The sequence below is a fragment of the Lepidothrix coronata genome, unplaced genomic scaffold (genome assembly GCF_001604755.1).
Source record: "Lepidothrix coronata isolate B3197 unplaced genomic scaffold, Lepidothrix_coronata-1.0 Scaffold53, whole genome shotgun sequence".
Taxonomy (NCBI): domain Eukaryota; kingdom Metazoa; phylum Chordata; class Aves; order Passeriformes; family Pipridae; genus Lepidothrix; species Lepidothrix coronata.
In genome coordinates this window covers 798,665-822,031 of record NW_016690233.1, presented here as the reverse complement: position 1 = coordinate 822,031, position 23,367 = coordinate 798,665, and the positions used below count along the sequence as shown (strand labels likewise).

The 23,367-nt window shown below is 38.1% G+C and overlaps 1 protein-coding gene across 1 annotated transcript in view; it reads right to left on the bottom strand.

Annotated features, from left to right (window-relative positions):
* Positions 1-3,928: 3,928 nt before the first annotated feature.
* Positions 3,929-23,367, bottom strand: part of GUCY1A2 (guanylate cyclase 1 soluble subunit alpha 2) — a 151,382-nt gene continuing 131,943 nt past the window's right edge. The window contains exon 8 of the mRNA XM_017816044.1: positions 3,929-21,564. Within this exon, the coding sequence (XP_017671533.1) occupies positions 21,357-21,564 (208 nt within the window). The 3' untranslated portion in view covers positions 3,929-21,356. The remainder of the gene's footprint in view (positions 21,565-23,367) is intronic.

Below are 23,367 nucleotides of genomic sequence, written 5' to 3'. Positions count from 1 at the left end.
ACAAGTATTTGTAGAAATCACTGAGATGGCAGGAAAAACACAAACTATATAATACTGTGTTTATTTCCATGGAAATAAAGAGATATTTTTAAAGTACAAATTAAATAAATCAAATCATAGTTCTGCTTTACTTGCTCATAAAAGTATTCAAATCATTATATCACCATGTTAAGCTTATTATTGAAACTTCTATTAATATATATCTGGAACATATGTAAAGCTTTATTTTATCATTTGTGAATGTGTGCTAGTAAAAGAAATCATATACACTGATAGAAGAAGGCCCTGTGATCCTAATCTGCTTAGCTAGTTTTTCCTTCCAACAGTGTGATATTTTTATCTGTGAAATCAATTATCAACTCAGTATCATTTAATTAATTCAGCTGCCTGAATACAGTGCTGTTTTATGGCATCTAAGAGATCAATGTGGCATTGGTGAACATGGTCCAGGGTCTACAGAAGCTCTTTGGCCATGTAGGAGCTAGAGGCCAAACAAGGTTAACTAGGGGACCTCAAAGGCAGAAGAAGTCTGTGTTTAGGAAGCTGAACCAAGATGCCTTGCAGAAAAATGAGTGTTTAACTTCCTTTCCCACATTTTTAAGAAAAATCAGGAGTACAGGCAATGGTTGAAGATCCTTCACCTGTTCATTCTAGCCCCACATAAAACAGGAAAAACTAAAGACCACAACTTGGATCTGTCAAGAGATACACCAGTTGGTAACTCAGCCTCCTCTATCTCTTGGCTGTATTAAGCTGCATCACTTTGTGCCTCCTTAACCTGCTCAGCACTTTGAACATTTTTGATGGTGCTATATTCTCTATCCAAAGACATACTTTTATATTAGGAACACTTAAAATGTTTTATGTGTATGTCCTTTAAAAGACGCGTAGTCCACTGGAAAGGAAACAGGTTAATTAAATAATTATACTTTCCTTAGGCTTTACCTTTCTGTCAGTCACAAGAATGCAGTAATTTTCTGCATGCAAATAATATTACATACAATATTCCAGATATGATCCCCTAAGTACCTTATGCAATGACGTTGATATTTCTCTGTACCTATCAGAAACAGTTCCCTCATGGTTATATTTGGTTTTTTTCAGATGACATTAGTGAGTATAATCATATACTTCTTGGTCAATACCCATCTGTCTCTTTTTCTTCTACTGTAATTTCTAAATTATGAGTTTTCAGTTATTAGAGGAATAACTGCAATTAATCCTGGCAGACATTACTTATCCTTTCATCCTACTTCTATTTTATGTAGTCTGAAGGCTGCTCCTTTCTTCCCTTACTTCATTTGGTTCTTGTTGTGTCGATAACTCCCTGTTTTGTGCCATAACAGGCATATTTTTTCCTCTGCACTAAGGTCTTTAATGAAAATACTGAATCAAAGTGGTCCTCAACTTCAGTTTCTGTTCGACTTAGCCTGTGCATCTCATACATGCCTACATCTTAGGAGGCTAGTAGAACAGAATTAAAGTATGTGGTCTGCTCATACATATAGCGTGTAGACCTAGAGGAATAGCTTCTTTATTCAGTACTATAATCTATTTTTCTCTGTCTCTGTACTGAACTCAAGGAGGAATATTACATGTAAGAAAACTTAACCTTTTTGCTTAAAGCTGTTATTGACAATGTCTCAGACTACCTCCCACAGTGCCTATGTTCCTGGTATTCAGGTAGAGTCAACACGTAGTGGAGTGTTTTTCCCATCAAGATGATGAAAGATCTCCAAGTCTTTCTTGTAACATGATCTCGGCCTACTGTTGGGTCTTCTTTTCTTTCCTTGGTCCACATATTCTTTTCTTTTTCCTAGGAATAGGGAAAGTGCTGTGAAAGTTCACATGAAACTTGTTTGGGCTGAGGCATTTCAGCAGAAATCTTCCTTTTTGATTTGTCCCCTAATGAGGAATTGCCAGGTGGCTTTTCCTGTTCCAAGCAATATCCTTTTCAGTCTACAATCCTTACCTTGCATGTTTGCTACCAGAAGACAGCCCACCTCTTTCCCCCCAGACCAACTCTGATGTCCAGACTGTATATGAACAGCAAGTTTCCCATGCATTACACTATCTCCCCCTGATGCTGGTCTGACGTTCAAATTCTTTTCCTCTCGTTCTTCCCCCAGCCTGCAGATCATCCTGGACTCTCTTCTTCCAATGTCTCCCAGATAAAAATATAAACCCAGACTTTTTCTTGAAACGTCCATCTACCCAGTAACTTTTCTGCAACAATATCCATAGGAATGCTACACAAAGAGAGGATTAAAAAGTATTACAAGACCCCAGGCTGGGACACTCTCCCAGATTCCTGCAACAAAGGATTAGTGGCATCCTGAGCTGACAATAGCATGCGGTTCAACATGTTTCCAACCAGCTGATGAAGCTACCCTCCATCAGCTTTTCTAATTGTTCCTATTTTAGTCTCTTAAATGGCACTGAGAGCCACAATTGATTACACACTTTATAAAAAAAAAGTACTTTCTCTTGCATTACTTGTTTTTATTCTGCTGCCTGTAACCTCATCAAAATCCCTCTAATTCTACCATTGTGAGAAACACAGATTAATAATTTTCTATCCCCTTTCACTATAGCATTTAGAGATATTTTATCATAGTCATGTCTTTTCAAACCTGAGCAATTCTGAGGTTTCATAATTGTTGTACTTGCCTGCAAAACTTTTTATTCCTATTGTATTCTTCTGTGCTGGAATTATCTGGACTGTATATGGTCATTAAGCTGAAGGCATTCTTTACATTCCTTACTCTCTTTATACAGTCACATAAACAAAATTTACTGGAGAAAGTGAGATCTCAAAATGTACTGTTATGTCAATAGAAGAGCAGCTCACCCATCTAAGAAGACTCAGAACTGTTTTTATCATAATTTCCTGGTTGACACACAGTATTCTCAAATATATTGTGGACCAGAATTTACTCCCACATACCAGACTTATTAAAATTCACATCTAAAAATTCCAAATAATTTTCTGGAATAACTGAAGACAGGAATAGGCAAATTATACATCTCCTTCTTAGAAAATGTTCACCAGGTTTAAAATCAGCTGTGGCAAGGGCAAAATCACTGAAATTCTAGGATAGCTTAGGCTTTCCTTAACTTTAGTTTTAGTCACATGAAAGCCAAGCACACTTGGTACAAAAATGTCAAAATCAACCCCCCATCATCATTTTGAATTAATTGAAATTCCATTTTCTCCCAGTAGCATATTCCACTGAAAAATATTGCAACCAATTCTAGTTAATGGTCTTCTATAAAAAAAGAGCAGAGCAAAATGGATCATTTTCTCAGTTGGGGATATAGAAAAGATGAAGAAGGAATGAAAGAGTGAGAAATGCGAGCAGCATTTGTACAACTGATGACACTACAGCATGCCAGCTTCCCTTGTTCTGGTGTTGGTAGCAATGTGCTGAGATTTCACTGCAATATCACCTGTTTTCTCACTCTGCTCTCCAGGACTGAAATCTGGTTTTGCTCTGTCGTTCTACAGAACCAAGAACTGAACAATCACTGAAATCAGCTGTCATAGTTACTCAAACCAGATATTTTCTTTCCAACAATCTGTTAAATTTCTTAAGAAGCTCTGCCTTAAAATTCCGAAAGTTCAGTCAAGAACAAAGACTTCAGTAAGGTTTTACATGGCAACATCCATCAAAAACAAAGCTTACATATCAAGAGATATACATGAAATTGTTTTAAGCATCTAGCATTTTCTTGTAATGTATTTTACTGGTTTGTTTTTTTTAAATAAATTTGGATTTTGGTTATAAGGAAAGGTTTGAGATCTAGGAGCAAATAGTTCTTTTCCACAAATATCTTCACTGACTTTTTGGACTGTATCGCCTGAGTTGGTTTTAGTATATTTAAATTCTGCTCTCCATAGGTAAGCCATCAACAGAAAAAGAGAAAATTTCAATGATGCATTATGACTTTAATAGACTTTTACATGATTTATTGATGTAAATATGCTGCAAATAAATGATTGAACATTAAAGGACAAATAAATGTTTTTTCTTTAACAGACAATTTGGAAATGAACAGTATAAATAGAACATAGTCATCACCACTTTATGTCATTCCAATCTACCGTCAATTTCTTTTCATATACAAATTCGACTTTTTTTAATCTTGAATACCTAGAAATCTTGCATAATGAAACATGTTATTTACACTGTGTATGAGTCACAAATAATTACAAATAAAAAGCATACAAAATAACTAAAATGTATCATTACATGAAAAGCAAGGAAGATATAGTAGATGTTCTGATTAACTATAAATGCTTACATATTTGCACATATATTTCTAATCTGAAATTTCTAGATGATATATCTGATGATTTTGATCAGAAATACTAGTTTTATGGCTGCACTACTGGAGAGGAAGCAATATTTTCAGACATAATGAGCCACTTAAGAAACATTTACGGATCTGCATAGGATGAAATGTAGTAATTTTAAAAAACAAAAATAAAATATTCGACATTGCAAAATATAAGCAATTTAATTCATGCCATACATATACATTGTATATTAAACCAATACTGTCAGATGGCATTGCAAATAAACCATAACAGAGTAGTAACATTTTAAAAATAAGCAATTCACATGGCATTTGTATCATAAAGTAGCAGATGTACAATATTATTTACAATACAAACCAAAGAGATAATAACCCCATGAAACCGCAGCAAACGAGTTGTTCAAAACATTGATCACAGACCTGATTCATAAAATACATAGGCATGTGTGTAGAATGTATGGAAAAATAAATCCTTAGATATTTGGAATGCTGCATTAGACACTGGGTGTGTGAGTCCCCGCTATGACCACCCGATGAGGTATGGCCGCAGTGCCCCACCCTGGCTCACAGCATCTGCACTAGGCCTGGCATGAGGCCCCTGGTCCTTTCTTCACTGTTCACCTGAGCACACGTGGAACTGCAGCCTAAATGGCCCATGTAACTAAGCTTTAAATCCAAATGCATGTCAGGGAAAAGCACTGTCCTGTCCCTAGATGGAAAGAGCTACACATTAACGTACTGGACTATGGTTCTGTTTACAGACTGTGCGTTACCCAGCAAAGGTAACTCTTGCAAAATCAGGCCAGTGATGGTTTTGCACAGCAAGGGGTGTAGGATACAGTTACAGAGCTCTTTGCAGACTTTTAGCCCAAACAAGGACTCCTATTCTGTAAAACAGGAGCCACATCGTTTTGTTTTGCAAGGATTACCAGGAGGTAGGAAGCCTCCAATTGTTCAGAACACGGGGTTTCTGGCATGGCAGTACTAGCCAGGAGTTTGACTGTGATGCAATAATTTGCTTTATTTGTGAAGGCTTAGGACCACCACTGATCAATCCTGATTCACAATAACATTCAAAGTTCCTACCACAAAACCTTGCTGGAAAGAGAACCCTACTTGCCATGTCGCAGTAGGGTTTTTGGGTATTGACCATTTCAGCAACCAATTTTTAAACAGTGGTTATTAAAAAAGACTGTCACCTCCTGCCCCATGGCAGTATTATATTATATCTACTCAGTAAAAAATTTATCTATGGAAACAGAAATGGAGCTCCTATGAGATGGATGATCAGTGTTGACTACTGTATTTGAATGGTGTTAGTTCCACATGTGGAACACGAAATTTGATAAATGAGCTCTGCCTTACAATTGACTTAATTTATTTCTTTTTTTTTTATTCTTATTTTCTTATAATTTCAGAGAGTTTTCATGACACAAGAAAGAGTAGGTAATACAAATCCTGTACTCCTGCCAACATCTGAAATTCCAAATGCTGCAAATTTAATTTTTCCTTGAGATTTGCCACACTGAAATGCACGACCACATGTTCTACACTAGCTGAGCAATGTGTCAACATGTGTTGTGCCCATACACATCAGTTCTACAGCATAAGGTGAACCCAGTGCCCTTGAAAAGTTGGTCTGCCCCTAGCAGTAAACATAAAATATCCATACAAAACTTATCTCCTGATATAAACAATTGTTCTGCACATGTTTAATGTGGTCTTTTATCCAGGATTTCCAGGCATTGAGCAGCCCAAACAAAGCTATTGACATGGTTGAAGAGATGTCAACAAATTCCAGACAGAAAAAAAAAAAGGTATCACAAAGGAGATAAACCATCTTCTCTGTCATGGGAAAACAAGACTGCAACATACTACCAGATGCAGTCTTCACATATGAGAACTTGAATAATGCAAAGACACAGACTTAAGCTAATTATTTGCCTTTTTAAGCAAGGAGAGAAAAATAGTCTGGGTGGTATTTTGGGCAGCTGGTGATGTAACTGAACTGAAGCACTTCATATTGTCTTATTACAGTGCTTACAAAACCAAGCTCTGTCAATGACTTCCAGTGATTTAGCTACCTTTGTGACAACTGAAATCAGTCTGGATGGACTTGGCATCTGGGTGGACTTGGTGTCTGGATTGCATTTACTAGGTAATTCATGCAAAGCAATCAAGTAACTTTTTTTACTTTGAAGCTCTCTTGGCTTCAAAAGAAAGATTGTGAGGGACAAAATAAATATTTTATAAGCAGTTCTTACGTATATCAGCAAATGTTAAAGAGGAAAAAAACCAATAACTTCCCTGTTGTAGCACTTTTATAACCATATACACACATTTTTTTGTGTGTAAAATTTCTCGATTTGTCTTAATATTCTGCCTTCTTTGATCACCTCTTCAGTGACTTAGCTCTGAAATAGAGGTATTCTGGTCACAATTAGGAAAAAAATGTTCTTCAGTGGAGTTTCTCTGGAGAACATTTTTATGGATATTGTGTTACTAATATGACAAAAAATAATTAAAGTGAGCTACCTACCAGAGGACTAGGTCAAATAAAGTGAGAACTGTCTTGAAGAAACCTTGTATGATTCTTTTTTTTAATCCAGATAATTGCTCCATTACAGCACACTTCCACATAAAATGTGAAACAGAAATTTGAACAGTTTTTTATGAAGACTGGTGCCAGTGTCTGTGGCAAAGGTTTCATCAAATATATCCATTTTAATGACTCAAGAAACTGCGAAACTGAATAAGCAATGCAAGAGTTCCAGAACCTACTCAGCTGAACTTCAAAGGGTTTTTGTTGTTTTGCTGATCACTAGTAACTCATAAATGAAATATTGGATCTATTTCTTTATGAATCAGGTACTGTGCAAAGGTCATGCACTGAAATAGCTCATTACTTTTCCATTTCAAATGCATTAACGGGGAATCAGTAGGATGGAGCCCACCACAAGTTAACTAGAAGCATGAGAAAAGAGTGTTACTGTTCGTATTTAGATAACTGTTCATATTTAGACAAGGCAAAATTTTGCTTGGTCCTGTGAAGAACAAGAAAACCTGTATTTTGATTATAAACATTTATATGAATACTAGCCTAAAACTAGAAGCATTGAAATAGATGAGAGTATATTGTATATTGCTTTTCTTATAGAGTGCACATTGTGTTTCTAATATGGTGACAAACAAGTAAAATCTTTTAGAACAAACTAAAAGGACCTCATTGTAACAAACACCATTATAGTAGGGCACACTATGAAAGCAAGATGACAAGTCACAACATAGTGCAGGCATGCTGTTAAAAGATAATCTGGAGTACTCTTAGAAGGCCGTTTTATCCTTCTGCTATCTGCTAACAACATACCTGCATGAGTTTTGTAAAGTTCTTTCTTCTTGTTTGAAGCCTTCAGTGGCTTTGAAAAAGGAAGGGTAAAAAAAGGCAAACTGTTTGTCCTCAGCTACACTTTGGAAGAATCATATCACCAAAGTCTACTCAAAAGGAGGCAAAAAGATAAAATTAAGAAGTATCAATAGAAGCAGAACAGAACAAGGCCGTTTAACAAATTATTAGTTTCTTCTAAGGAAGGCCCAGACTATTGGCACTGTTTGCATTTGCTAGAAAAAAGAAGTGGCTTATCAGGAGGAGATTCAGGAAAGGCATTCACTGATCTCTGCAAGCCTGCAAGATTTACAAATAGCATCTGCTTTTCTATTTCCCAGCAACACATGAAGAAAGACTCCTTGCTGTATGCAGGCCTGTGTAAACAGTTACTCACAAAGCAGTGATTTTAAAACAAGAAGAATAAACTTTAGATTACATTTTTTCCAGAAGCCCGTAAGGTCACAGCTATCAAGACACACATTGTTATAGGAAGAGCAGTACAAATGTTAAAGCTCTTAAGACCATATATAGTTCACTGCACACACAAATTTCCCATGGTCTACACATATGGCACATCAATTTTTTACATAGACTCATATTACCACGGAGGGATTAATACTGAATTCGGATGTGTTATACTGCTGCTGTGGCCTTGAATAACCTGCTCAATGACACAGTACAGGCCTGGTTGGTACATATATCATGCACTTCAACTGCTCACAGTTAAAGACACAAATGACAAAACCAAACTTCATTGGTTTTTGTTTGTTTTTTTTCAAGTAAGTAAGTCTTTGGTTGCTTTGGGGAAGCAATAATAACTGAAATAGCAACTTTCAACCAGAGGTACTTACTGGAACTTCCAGACCACTAAGTCTGCCAAACAACTCCCAGTAAAAAAACTGAAATGCAGCATGTGATAGTTTGTATGGACTCTGCTTCCATTGACAGGTGGATTCCTTAGCAGAACAGCTAGTTACAGGACAAGTAACCAGATTCAATTTTGCAATTACTCCCTTGGTTTCAGTGTGGGAAGATCTTGGCTTGTATGCTTTCTGACCTTTTCTGTTCATGCCATCTCACAGCAAAACCTAAAAACATCTAACCTGCCACATCCCTTCCCAGTAGATTGCAGGCTGATGTTTTAAAATAATGTTCAGATCTACAGAGTACTAAAATTAATCTCTTAACCCCTAAGTTGGCAGAAAAGTCTAGAGACACCACCTTATCTCCTCTGTGTATTACTAAAATGTAAATAGCGTCATTAATTAGATTATCTTTTTATCTGTAAGAAATTTTATACAAACAGCTTCGGTTCACAAACATCACAGTGCTCTAAACCTTGATAGAGCTTTAGTAGTCTTTAATGGCATCCAAGATTATTTTAATGCTAAGCATCCATTGTTGATAGTGCAAGGTTGTAATCTTGTTAGTGCAGAATGCTTGTACATCTTTTCAGAGAAGCTTTATAAGACAACACTAAACCAGTATTACGGAATTACACAAAAAGCATTTGCACTGAGGGGAGATTTGGCCATTCCACAGGAGTGCAGACTTTGAGGTGGTCACTCACATTTTAGGAGGACCAAATATTTTTATCCAACTTCCAAAACAGGGAAGTTTGAAACAAGACAATGTGCAGCTCATAACTCTTCCTAAAATTCCCACTCCTAAAACGGAGCATTGTGAACTCAGGTGAACATCCATCTTCCTACAATTATCCAGGCTATCTTCACATGTCTGTCTCTGTTATTAAAGATGTTTTTGACCACCTTAGACATGAATGAGCCCTCAGATATTACTTTGGCAACACTGAAATTAAAGGGAAAAGTTGAAAGATACAACTCTAAGGCATCAAAGTTAATTGTTCTCTAGCATTACCTGTAGAGGAAATGAAGATGAGCCTGAATGAATTGCCAGTTAAATCACCAATTTCAGAATTAGAGATGACTCCTGGAAAAAGTGTTTAAACAAGTATCAGAAGTATGAGATTTTCCATTTTTGGTTTCATGAATTTCATGACTCCTGATTAGATGGGAGAGCCAGGATCACAGTGACAGACAACTGGAAATTTGTTATCAGTTCTTCTAGGTGAGATATTGCATGCAGAGTTCAATTTGCTCTCAAAGGCTTTGGAGAGAGACTGAACTATGACTTTATGAGCCTAGGCTCTGAAGTTCATGCCAATAACACTAGCTTGTTTTGCAAAAGTTTCTCCTTATCATGAATTTATCCCACTGAAATATATAAATATGAACCACTAGATAATTTTTAGTAATATTCAGTTCCTTCTTTAAAGTTGGCCATAGAGGAAGAGCAATGTGGCAAAAAGAATTAGGGAATTATATGTGGCTGTGAAACATGGGTTGGACTCTCCAGAATGGTGATCTGAAAATGCCTTAATATTTATATGTTACACCAGTAATTACACAAACAGAATACACATAGCCTCTTCAAAGCACCATGGGATTCTGCAAAGAAGAACTTTAGCAGAATTTTAGTAAACTGGGAAAGATTAATATCAAATCAAGAAGGAATGTCAAGTCAGTCCTAGAAGTGGAGCCCACCACAGTTACTATTCTCTGAAAATATTAACCCAAACAGTTACTATTCTCTTAAAATACATGGCTGAAAAATACCAGTGTCATTAATCTCTGGGCTCTAAAGTAATTGAAATTTAACAACTAAAGGGATGATGATGGCAATGCCTTTCACTGAAGTAAGAATAGATGCCAAAGATACATGATTTGTTCAGAGCAATCCCAAGGGTAGATGATAACATATCCATATCTAAAGACAGCTATCAGGGAATGTCCATATATTTTGTATTATTTATTCCTAACTATTTTTCTACATATTTAAGCAGTCATATCATGTTCTATAAAATAAAAAGTATGCCATAGAAAGTGTACATAATGCGTAGGATGGGCAACGCAGATAACTGCTGGTGCTGCTTATCCTGACATTTCTGTTTCACCACTGAACCTTAATGCCACGATAATAATGCTACACAGTGAATGCCAGATAAATGGCATTGATGCTAATTAAATCCCAAAACCAAGATTAGTCTTGACCTCTCTTACAATGATGACCAAAGGCTTCTGCAACAACAGAATTTGCAAAAAGGACTCTAGCTTATAAGAAATCTAAAAGACAATGAGCATAAATACTTTGCAAATATTTTTCACAGATATTGGATTTGCTGACATACGTTATTATTTATACCCTACACTTGTCAATGCCTCAGATCTGAAATGCAGAGATTTTATAACAGGTGTGCAGAAAAGACACATGCTACAGAAAGAATTTCTAAAGAAAGTGGTGAAGATTATTCCTGAGCTTCTGAATACATAAGTAAAAAGAATTACTTAAGTCATAGTAGAAATTGCATGAAAGTAGTACCAGCCGTGTCTTCAGCTGAGACCCAACCTATACCTTGAAGAACTTTTCATCTTCACCAGACAGGCTGAGGTTCCCTATCTGCAGTGCACTGCTGCACCTTCAGGGTCATATGCAGAATTGTGGAATTGCTCTGCTATGGAAAAGAAGTAACTGAAGAAGAATAAAGAACTGGTTTGTTTTGTTTAGTTTGTTAAATCCAAGCAAGTAGCAATATAGCAATACGAATTTTCAAAATCATGGCACAAAAGAGAATTCTTTAAAATGCAAATGTTTGAGGCAATAGAAAATAATTACCCACTTTTTAGTAAAGATGCTGAGGTTTAGAAACTTGCTTTCTCTGTAGCTCTGTTATTAGATTTGGGTTTGGGGATTTTAGTTTTTATTTTTCAGTTGAATACATTTAGCAGTAAATTATGTCCCCCTCCCTCCTGCAAAGAAGATAGAACTGTCAAGCCAAATACTCTTCTTCTCCAGTATTCAAATAATGGCTTTAACATGACTTTCTTGAAGTACATGACTTTGAAAGGTCTGTGGCCAAACTGATCCAGCTGATAAAGCAGAAACTGCAAGGTGGATCTAGAAGGTGAATAAAACAGAATGAAGACTAAATACTGCTGTTCTCTGCTTTGTGATTCAGACTATTTTTAACGTAATTTTATGGGTAACTTGCTTTCAGTTGAGCATTTTTTGCTACTTTTTCTCCAGATGTTACGATATTTTGATGTACCTTCACCTTTGTTACTGAATTAATCCTTCTCTGGCAAGCCCATAGTATCTATTTTTGGCTCCATGAGCTACTAATCCAGTTTCTCTGACAACTGCAATTTGTTGTAAGAAATGACTAGCGTTACGTTTTCTCAGAGCTATAAGCCCGTTTGAGAAATTAGCTTCTTAGCTGACCTTCAAAGCAAGTGAGAATAATGTGCCTGCAATTCCACAGGGTTTGGATTTCATTATCATATCAGTGTGTATGAGATGGGACAACCTGCTGCACAACCCTGCCTCTCTGTTTTGTTTTCCTGGTAATTATAGAAACTGTTTATCTGCAAGTTTTCTCAGCTCTTGAGGACAATACTATTTCTAATCCCTCTTCTCTAGAGAGTGACAGTTCACACTGCAGAGGACTGCATATTATTGATTCTTCCCAAGAAGCTTCCCACAGCCTCCATGACCATGATTGTGGTGAAAATCACCACAGATGTCTAAGGATTCAGAATGGCACTTGTAAACAGAAGAGAGAAATATGGGAGCAGTATAGTAGAGTGGCAGCCCTGGATCTTTCCACTTGTCTGTTTCAGAGCCTGACACAAGATCCTGTCAGAGAATCTGGCTACTCCAAGTGCATAACAACACTAACACAATTTAGGACAGGTCAGATAGAAGCTTTAGTAAATATAATCATAGTGAGAGAATGTTCAGCTAGCACCTTGCCCTCTGCTCCCCTGTTCTTTTACCCAGTGATTGCAAAGACCAACCTATATACTGTTTCAGGGGGGGAAAAATGGTGAGGAAGAATGATCATTTCAATGTTAAAAAAAACCAGATATCCATTCCTCATAGCGATGGATTCCTTAAGTAGTTTGCTAACTGCCACTATTCCAAGAAGGAATCAAGCAGTAAATAACATGATGATTTGGAGAGATGGCTCTTTGTTTCTATTTCACATCTAGTTTTGTATTCAGTGGTGAAACTCACAAAGGAATTCTTAGTCCTACCTCTAGAAAAGTCAAATAATACAAAAAACCAGGAGATTCTTTGCATTTAAACTTCTTAGGCTTTCTTTTTCTGCCACAATTTTAGTATGCAACTAGAAATTCAATTATTATTAAAAAAAACCAAACAAAACCAAACCAAACAAACCAACAAAACCCTAAAAAAAATTGATCATTTCTTATGCAATTCCACTAAAAATCTAATGATTATGGACTCATCCTTATGCCTTGAGAGTTCATGGCATTATGTACAGTACTTTCTTGCACTATGTATGAATAATCTCTGGGTCATCCAGCTTCCAAATAGATGAAAGCTAACATCAGCTGCACTTCTACATACAGTTTCTCTCTCCTACACACATACTTTGCTTTCTTCAGACACTTTCTCTCTGTAAGATTCTTCGCTATACACTTGCAGGACCTACGAGAAGTTTCCAGAGAGGAATGCTTACATACTTAAACACTGACAAGTACATAGGATTAACTTAGAGATGTAATAAGAAAGTAAATCTTAGAATCACCTGACACTCCCTCAGTGGATGAGTTAAATTGGATGGAATTGGCTTAACAGTGCTTTCTCCCTTACAATCCCTCAGAATATTATAAAGGTCAGTTACAAGCCCCATCCCCACTGAAAATCAGAACATTCATACACTCACAGCAACTCATCTGGGAGCATCACTTTGAAAAAAGGTGTAAAAAACTGCATAGATTAGAAAAAATCCACATTTCATCATCTAGGTTAGTACTAAAAAAATGTACCTTTGCTGCTGGTTGGTACTTAGAATTTGCTTTCATACATCATCATGAACAACACTTCAAAAAAACATAAATGATATGGATTTATAACCCACATTTCCAAAACTTATTTAGGCACTCAGAACCTCAGAATCACTCAGCAAAGTTTGGTTCAACCTTCAGAAAGAGATAGTGTTTAAGCAGAGAAAGTGGGATTGAGAAGTATGTCCCTTGTGCAACTTTAAAAATTTTACCTTCACCTTTTTAGCAAATGCAAATAATCTGAACTGGGCAGCCATGCTTTAAGTATACAGTTTCAGAATGATTTCAATCAACCAGAAGTGCCATAGAAACTTCTAAAATAAATATACCTGTCAGTAACTCTTTTTCTTTTCCATACGATCTGTTCTCTCATGCAATGGCTCACTTCTAAAAAAATCTCTTCTTGATAGTTATTTACTCCTAACCTTGCTCTTTTGCAATGAGTTCAGAAACTCTGATATTGATTTAATAGTATAGTCCAACCTCATTAAGGAAGGAAAAAATAACACCTTAGAGGTGTACTGGTAATAACAAATGCCAGAATTGATTAAACAGTATTTGCTCTCTCTGGGTATTAATCAGTTTTAGCATCTGTTTACTGTTGTGTATAAAGCAGAAGTCATCCATTATATATACCTGCCTGTTTTATTGCTCATATTTATCATTTCTGGGTATATCTTACACCTCTTACCGGTACTATTTTTTCTAGGATGTGAGACCAGTCTTACTCAGTGGGCAGACTTTTAAAATACTCTCTTTACAACCAATTCTAATTCTGATCTACAGTTCTGATTTTGCTCTTCCTTATTTAAGTAAGTAGCAACATATATTTTTAGAAAACTAACAAAAAGACACCATCTTGTAAAATCAAATGATTCCACTACATGCTCTTCTTTTGTGAGGAAGAGGATAGAAGGACAAATACATACCAGGGCATTATTCCACCATTTAATGTTCGACTAGAAGGTGGTTTGTTAAGGTGATAGGTGTTGTACAAGAGTCTACAGAGAAGAGATTAGCATGGCTTTATTTATTGCTTCAAGTGTAGTCATTAGAGAGTATTGCTAAGGAATAACTACCTAGAAAATGAGTAGCTCAATGCGAGACCTTCTGCTAATGGAAAGTTAATTCTGGGCCTACAAATTTACAAAAGCACAAAAAATGCATGCTAATGATAACCTGGCAACTCTCTCTCTGCTCTTAGAATATATATATTTTATCACCATCTTTATTACAGGACAACTAACAAGGTTTATGCAGGCATTGTAGTATACAGTTCAGGTGAACTTGGCACAGAGGTTTTGCATAATTGGGCTAAGAGCTCAGAGCTGAAAAGCTTTTCTAAATCACAATCCTAATGGTATCCAGTAGTTGTGATTGGCAGTGCTGGCCTCATCTGTAAAGGGTTCAGACACTAGGAGTAGAGATGTGCAGACCTGCAGCAGCACATGTTCTTAACAGTCACCATGGCTACCATTTAAAACTTTATTTATTCCGGAATGTGCTTATCTATCCCTCTGACACTTAATTTGATTCGATTTATTTTGGCCAATGCAAAATGCAGGAAAGCAGCAAGACTAGATCTGAGAAACAGCACCTGGGCTGAAAAGAATGTAATTCAGTGGGATCGATCGCACTTGGCCATCTTAAAAAACAGATTTCTAGTCTAGATTTGCATCTGTGGTCACTGAGAAAGTTAAGCACGCTCAGGCATTCAGGCAGCCTCATGCTGTATCTAGAGCAGATGGGACAAGTGCCTGAAACACTCATCTGTCCCCCAGTCTTCAGAGGAAACTTGATTCTTGGAATGCCAAAGTTGGCCAGAGAGCTGAAGGCACTGCTGCAGCCAAGGTAGCCAGTGTGTCGCTCTTGATTCACTTTAAATCTGCTGCCTCCCTGGTAAACACTTGTTTCTCTGAAATTCTGTCTTATCTTTTTGTCCAAAATAAAACATGTTCTGTCTTACTCTACCTTTGGAAACTAAAGTCCCTGGAGAAAACAGCTGGCTTAACATCTGCCTCCACTGATCCTTTTGCTAAGGTTGCCAGCAAAGTTGCCGCTTTGCATCACATGTTATATTTGCCTCTTTAATGAGAACCCCAGCCCAGGGGGAAGCAGACTGAAATGCTTCATGCTATTTTTCATAGGCCATTTCGTTGCCATAGTGACACAGTGATACTAACCTGGACCACAGATAACTGGAGGTCAACCTTTCAAAGCCACAGGAACAAGTAAGCATGTGCAGAGGTGAACGACCTGTTGCCTGTGACTGAATTGTTGCCTTCCTCAGTTTCACTGTTTTTCTTTTTTTCATGTGTGATTAACAGCCAAACCACAAAAATCAATCATGTTTATGAGGTTAAACAGTTTACAGATTTTTGTTGTAAGCCTGCTCATGCATTGCAAATTAGTAATGTTGTTAAGAAGTAACTCCTATCTGCACAGATAAAACATTCTATTTGCACAGATAAAACATACTAAGAACACGCCATGGACTGTTAATGCACTAACTTCACCCAAATCCACCAGTGACAATTTGCACTGCAGTCTTCTCCCTCTCTAGGGGTGTGAGTGCCTGCCATGTCATTGTAGCAGTTTTGTCTTTGCTGCAAGGAAGAGAAACATCAGCCCCTTAACACCAGTTATTCTTTAGATATAAGCAGCCATGTCAACAATATATGCTAATAAGAACAATAATAGAAATTATTCACCATCTATATCACACACAGTGTAATAAGAGAAGGAAAGTGGGGGTCTTTTGAATAGCAGAAGCCTGACCAAGAGCAGGACATAGCATGCAAGATGATGGAATTATAAACAGTAGCAGAAGCCAATTAACTCCTGCCTATTGAATCTCCTGCACACTCAGCATCTTCAATTCATCCACAGCCTCTACTGTCACTGGCACCCTCAATCCTAGTACAGTGCTATGAATAATGTATTACCTTGAGGGAAGGGAACCAACTGTTTCTGAGTTTGACAAGCTTTTTTAAGCTTCTTGTTTTGTTGCTAATTTAAGCATGTTGCTATTTCCAATACTACACATGTAAAATTTTGGAAGAGATCCCCAGAACCCAAAAATGAAGCCAGAAGCTCTGAGACTGCATTAGGATGGGGAATTAGCTCTTCTCAGTTAGCTCTGATAACTCAGCAGAGGTGAAGTAGTGGCCTGAGACCTGAAGAGGAAAATCCAGAAAATGTCCTAAGTTTGCAATGCTGCTGTTGGATTACAGATTTTTTGTCAGGATGGTCTGCATGAGCATGCAAGTGTGACAGCTGGTGACAGCTGAAGAATTTGAAAGCTGTCCAGCAGTTAAACTTGCCCCAACAACTGATGCAGGTTTCAGACTTATTTGCAATTCAACACAGCAGATTTGTTGATATTTTTTCCCTTCATTTTTAAATGGCTGGGGAGAAGGATCTCTTCAGAGCAATGTGAAACTGGTTATCAGAGTTTAAGCCACAGTGCAGTGCTGATACTTCTAAATACATGCAACATGTCACGATTTTGCACTGCTTGGTTTATATAGGAAAAACTGAAAGAGGGTTGTTAAATATGCCTGATCCTGCTGTTAGGCTTGGTAGGGAACACCATGAGCACAGGAAGAGATAGCATTGTGAAATGGTATATGCATACATGAACTGCAGTAGGACCTGTTAATGACTCAACCACAAGCATTTCTTCAGAACAGACAATTCCCATACAAGATTTCCCAGGTTTTAAAAGCTTTGGTTTTCTGTTTGCAGAGGCACGCTTCCAGACTTCAAAAAGCCTTTCTAAACAGACTCAGATCTGAAACTGGTTGTGGGAATGAGCATTGAAGCCAAAACCACAATCACAGTTAATGACTATTGGCTCTGTGGAATTAAAAAAAGAAATATCCTTTGGGATCCTGCAAGAAAACCACACTTGTAGAGTCCCAGCTTAGTAGCAATTCTCCCATGCAGAGGATTTTGTCTTTGAATGGCAAATATTACCAGAGTGATTCAGAACAAAATTTATCCACCACTCTAACACTTCCATCAATCACTATTTCCTTCTTGCTCTGAGTTCCTGACCTCTATGCACTGCATCACAGAAAAGCCTGTGTGATGGGGAGCTTCAATCAGGCAGAAAAATCTGACACAAATCTGTAAAAAGTGCTCTGGGGGAATGACTGTTGGCTCTGTTTACTTGGGCCTCATGATTTTTGTACAAAAAAAAAGGCCACTGGATCTGCCTCTGTGATCAGTTCATGGTCTCTCGTCTCTCTGAGATTGGAGCAGAGGGAAGCTGCACAGAAAACAGGTTTGCGACAAAGAGACCAATGAGCCCAGATAGGGTCCTCACGTCAGCTTTCCTTTGCCTTGTTCAGGCACTATGCAGTAGATCTCCTCCCTCTCTCTTCAGAGGGGTGGATTTGTTCCAAACAGAAACTCAAGACAGCAGATGTGGCTACTTGCAGCTATGTGAAGAAACAGAAGCATGTACATTCTTACTCAGAGGAACAAAAGATCATCTGTTTTATAGGAAGGAAAATGTTGAAAGAAAGTTTTAACTACAGTATATGGTTTCTGCATCCATTTCAGCACCTCTAACTTCTCCTCTTCATCATTCCAAGGTATAATATTCTGAGAACTTTTTTATTTATGAAGACAATGCCAGGCAAATGAGAACACTTTCCTTATCACTAAAAGTAAGTGTTGTTGAAGAAACATTGAATCTGACTACCACCTATGTGGCATCACAGCATCAATCTTGATAATAAATTTCATTTAACTTCATAAAGGTGTCCAACAAAAAAACCTTGCAACCTAAAATTAAAGGCAGCTGATGCAACCACAAAGTTAAAAAGTGCTGAGAATTTGTTTTACACTTTTCTCACAGTAACATAGAAAAGTGTCCCTAGATAGCCCACATTTTTTTATTAACTTCCCTTGTCATAACACAGAAACAATAACATAATACTTAGCATCAGTGCTGAAGTTCTAGGTATGCTACCTTTACACAAGCTTATAAAAAGCAGAGACTATATATTCTTATACAGTAAGTCTGCTGTAATTTGGGGAGTTAGGTGACTTATTTGCAAACACTGTCATTGTCTCCATGGTGATGCTGACACCATGCATCTCTGTGATTATAAATTTCCTTATGCAATAAAGAGTCTCTGAGAGGATGAGGATGGTGATACATTCTGTTTTAGATGGCTTCTCCAATTTGCTAGCAGAATTAGCATTTATCCACCATTTCCTATGAAAATGTTTCCATCAAACAAGATCAGCTACAGAATTAACGTAAGGCATTTCCTACTGGCAACTGTCAGAGACAAGTTGAGCCACAAGCTTTTGGTCCAAACCTCTATGTTTGTTCTCATCACACAGGACTGTGAGTGGTGAGACGAGAAAAAGAGCTTGGCCAGAGAAATTGGCACTCTGACATCAGCACCTACTGAACAATGAGGATGTGCCAGTGAAGTCAGAATGAAATCTCAATCTACTGACAGCTATTTGAGAAATTTTCACTCTAGGGAACTAGGTATAGATATCAAAACCACAGATTTATTAGCTAGGAAATAGTGTTCCTCTTTCAGTGGTGAAACATGAACTTTGATCCATTTATGATTCTTGCATGTCTCACTGGTGTTCCCAGGGAAAAAATGCACGCTACATCCTGTGTCTGTGCAAACTAATAGGCTAAAACTTGTCATCCTGGGCAGAAAATTCTCAGATCTGTAGTTTGGGTGGAAATTCTGCAACCTCAAGCTTGAACAGTCATTTTTCAATAAGTCATTTTTCAGACAGGCCATAGAGCTGCAGATGCTGTTTATGAGGGCAGATAAAAGATTAACTCCTCCAATCCCAAAGATGCTCTAATATCAATGTTCTAACATCAGTGTTGCTCTATAAAGTGAGTGAATGTCCATTTAAGTAAATTTCTGGGCTAATTCCGATGCACCTACCCTCCTCAGGCAAGAAAAAAAAAACACTCCTGCATAATAAATTCAGATGTCTTTGATAGGCTGAAGTCTGTACGGGTTCAAGACAGAAAGATCTAACTGGATAATCTGGACATATGGTGAAAGTTATTTACTTATTTTCATAACGTGTCTCACATTATGGCTACTAAATCCATAAGCAAACTCACTTCTGGTCTGGATTAGATAAATGCAAAGTTTTTCATGCCTCCTAGTGCTGTTGAGTCTTACCTTTGATTACAGTGAGCTTTGATTAGGCTCACATAAAGCAAAGCCACTTTGAATCAGTGCACAAGTTTTAACTAACAATATGCAAGCGCAGAATAACATCAGCCCACATCAGTACAACCCCAAAGGCAGTACACCTACAGAGGAAAACTGTCTGCCATTACTTTGAAAAGAAAAATCTGAGAAATAAGCAATGCTGAAAACGTGCCTATTAGGGGACAGATACATATCTTACTTCAACTGGATTAACTGAAGGAAATAATACTATATTCATTTACAACAGCAAAGAACTGGACTTTTTTTTTTTTTCAATTGACCTGGACTAATCTAAATCTTGAACTGCCATTTGCATTAACCAGGGAAAGTACTGCCTTCCTCTTTTTGGTGGTTTTTTGGTCTTCATTAGATAAAGCAGGAGACCTTCAAGCCAATCCAGCAATAGAGGAAATTTCCATATGAGCAATCATTATTAACAGATTGGATTTGAAATAATCAATCTGGACTAGAAGCACAAGTCCAAATAAAAAATGTGGAAAACTAGTACCCAGAGAGCTTCCAGTGTCTGCTGGAATTCCTCAGAATAAGTTTTCACAAGAGCAAATTTTTAAAAAAAGTTCAGGGCTTCTACCAAAATTCATTTTGACTGATAATTTAGAGGGCAAACAAGCCCCACTGCAGAGAACTTTTCTATTTGTCCACATATTGATCTTCTGCACTTTGTTTGCATTGTTCTGGAAAGACTAGACATACAGCACTGTACGACAAATACTGCACATTATTTTATATAAGAAGACAATGCTCATCTAAAGCTTTAGCATAAACATCAGGTAAAGAGATTTACCAAACTGGGGTCTTTTTCCTGTAAAATATTGGTATTTTTGTTGCCAAAAAAAGTCAAGAAATGCCTTCTTCCTACTTGTATAATAATACATTTGATTGGTAAAATGTATGAAATACACAGCAACTTCTTCTGAAAAGCTATCTAAGCTCACTCAGCTTACAGTATGTGGAATGTAATTATCCAGAAACTGAAATATGTATAAAAATAGGTAAAATTCCTACAATATTTGTATTAAATTATAATTCCTCCTGCCAGGAAGGTTACAACAGCTCTACAGTACATGTATGAAATGCTTGTTCATAAAGTTAAAAAACATCATTACCTTACTGAAGAACACATTAAATGTAGGAATGCATAATCAGAACTGACTCTCAATTCTGCTTAGCTGGTGCAAATCTACAGAGAACCACCATCATTTCCACACAAAACAAAACCAACCTCTAATTTGAGAGTTGGGGTGTTGTTTCGTTTTGTTTGCCATAGAGGGGCCAGACTGAAGTTTATGAAAGAAATTCATCTGGAAGTGGAAATAAGTTGCTTAATATTTTTTTCCTATCTCTACTTTGTTTACGGACAGCAGTCACCCACCTTTTAAAATGATTATTGCCTGACATTTCATGGAGCTTTTACCGCCTGTTCAGAACAAAGCAGAGACATACAAAGAACTTCCAACTCCCCTGTCATGACCCAGTTCTGGGCTTGTGCTTTTTTGACGAGTCTTTGATCTGCAGCAGGCCTCATAGGCTAGTCTCCCGGAGGAACATGGTGCCAATGTTGTAAGAAACCTTTCTCACTCTGGCAGATGTGATGGAGGGTTTTGGCGGCTTCTGACCACTTCTGACCTCAAGGAAGTAACAGATCCCAGGAATTTCCTTTGGAAAGTTTTCTGGAAGCTCTTCACGGGAACGAGGGATAAAAATAAAATTTTCTTCCTTTTTCAAAAGCCTAGGGGGAAAAAAACAAAACAGAACAGAGGGGTATAAATAAGTGTAAAACACATTCCAGAAACGTCTCTTTGGAAAAGGTTGATCCCATGTAGCATCAAGTGAAAAATGAGTTAACAGTATTATGTAATATCTAAAGAAATCCTAAGTCTGGATCCTTAGCTGATATATATGTACTTATCATCGTGAACTTCAAGGAGCTGTTGACTGAGATCAGCTGCAGGAATGGCCCCAAAAAAACATTCTCTGAAAATTAGTGTCAGCATTCAGAAAATAAAGTACCAGAAAGGGAATTGAATTCATAATGGTCATTGTCCATAAAGTATCATTTCACTCAATTAAAACACTCCAGTCTGGACAAAACTTAACAGAAATAAACATTTCAGAGTGATGACTACCACCACACTTCCTGCTAGAAAGCAGATATGAAGGTGGCAGTGCTTGGGAACTCTCACAAATTAAAGCAGGGTGGTCAGTTTGTGCTCTTCTCATACATAGTAGTACTGTATTTCATAAATTAGGTTCAAATACAGCAAATCCAGCTTCAAAAAAAACCAGAATAAAATCTGACACTATTCATCAAAAGTACCCGTGGGTTTAATCTATGCCATTTGGTTGAGGTCAAAAAGGGATATAGGTTCACAGGAGCCATGAAGCCATCCTCCCGGCACGCCTGCTCAAGGGGTACAACATCACAGACCTGACTGTACTGCCTTCTATACCCACAGCTTGGACAGGGGCACTCTGTGCTATGTTAGGAACTGGCTGGAGGGCCGGGCCCAGAGAGTGGTGGTGAACGGTGCTGCATCCAGTTGGCAGCCGGTCACTAATGGTGTCCCACGGGGATCAGTGTTGGACTCAGTCCTGTTTAATATCTTTACTGATGATCTGGATGAGGGGATTGAGTGTACCATTAGCAAACTTGCAGATGACACCAAGTTGGGGGGGGGAGTGTTGATCTGCTGGAAGGCAGGAGGGCTCTGCAGAGGGACCCGGACAAGCCGGAGAGATGGTCTGATTCTAACGGGATGAGGTTCAACAAGGCCAAGTGCTGGGTCCCGCCCTTTGTCCACAACAACCCCTGAAGTGCTACAGGCTGGGGACAGAGTGGCTGGAGAGCAGCCAGGCAGAGAGGAACCTGGGAGTTTGGATTGATAGGAAGCTGAACAGGAGCCAGCAGCGTGCCCAGGTGGCCAAGAAGGCCAATGGCATCCTGGTCTGTATCAGGAATGGTGTGGCCAGCAGGATCAGGGAAGTGATTCTTTCCCTGTACTCAGTGCTGGTGAGGCCACACCTGGAGTACTGTGTCCAGTTCTGGGCCCCTCAGTTCAGGAAGGATATTGAGGTGCTGGAGCAGGTCCAGAAAACAATGAGGCTGGCGAAGGGACTGGAGCAGAAGTCCTATGAGGAGAGGCTGAGGGAGCTGGGGTTGTTTAGCCTGGAGAAGAGGAGGCTCAGGGGAGACCTCATCACTCTCTACAACTCCCTGAAAGGAGGTTATAGCCAGGTGGGGGTCAGTCTCTTCTCCCAGGCAGCTACCAGTAAGACAAGAGGGCACGATCTAAGGCTCTGCCAGGGGAGGTTTAGGTTGGATATTAGGAAGAAATTTTTTATAGAGAGAGTAATCAGACATTGGAATGGGCTGCCCAGGGAGGTGGTGGATATTCACCATCCCTGGAGGTTTTTAAGATGAGACTGGATGTGGCACTTAGTGCCATGGTCTAGTAACTACAGCAGTGTTGGATCAAGGGTTGGACTTGATGATCTCAGAGTTCTTTTCCAACCCGGTTGATTCTATGATTCT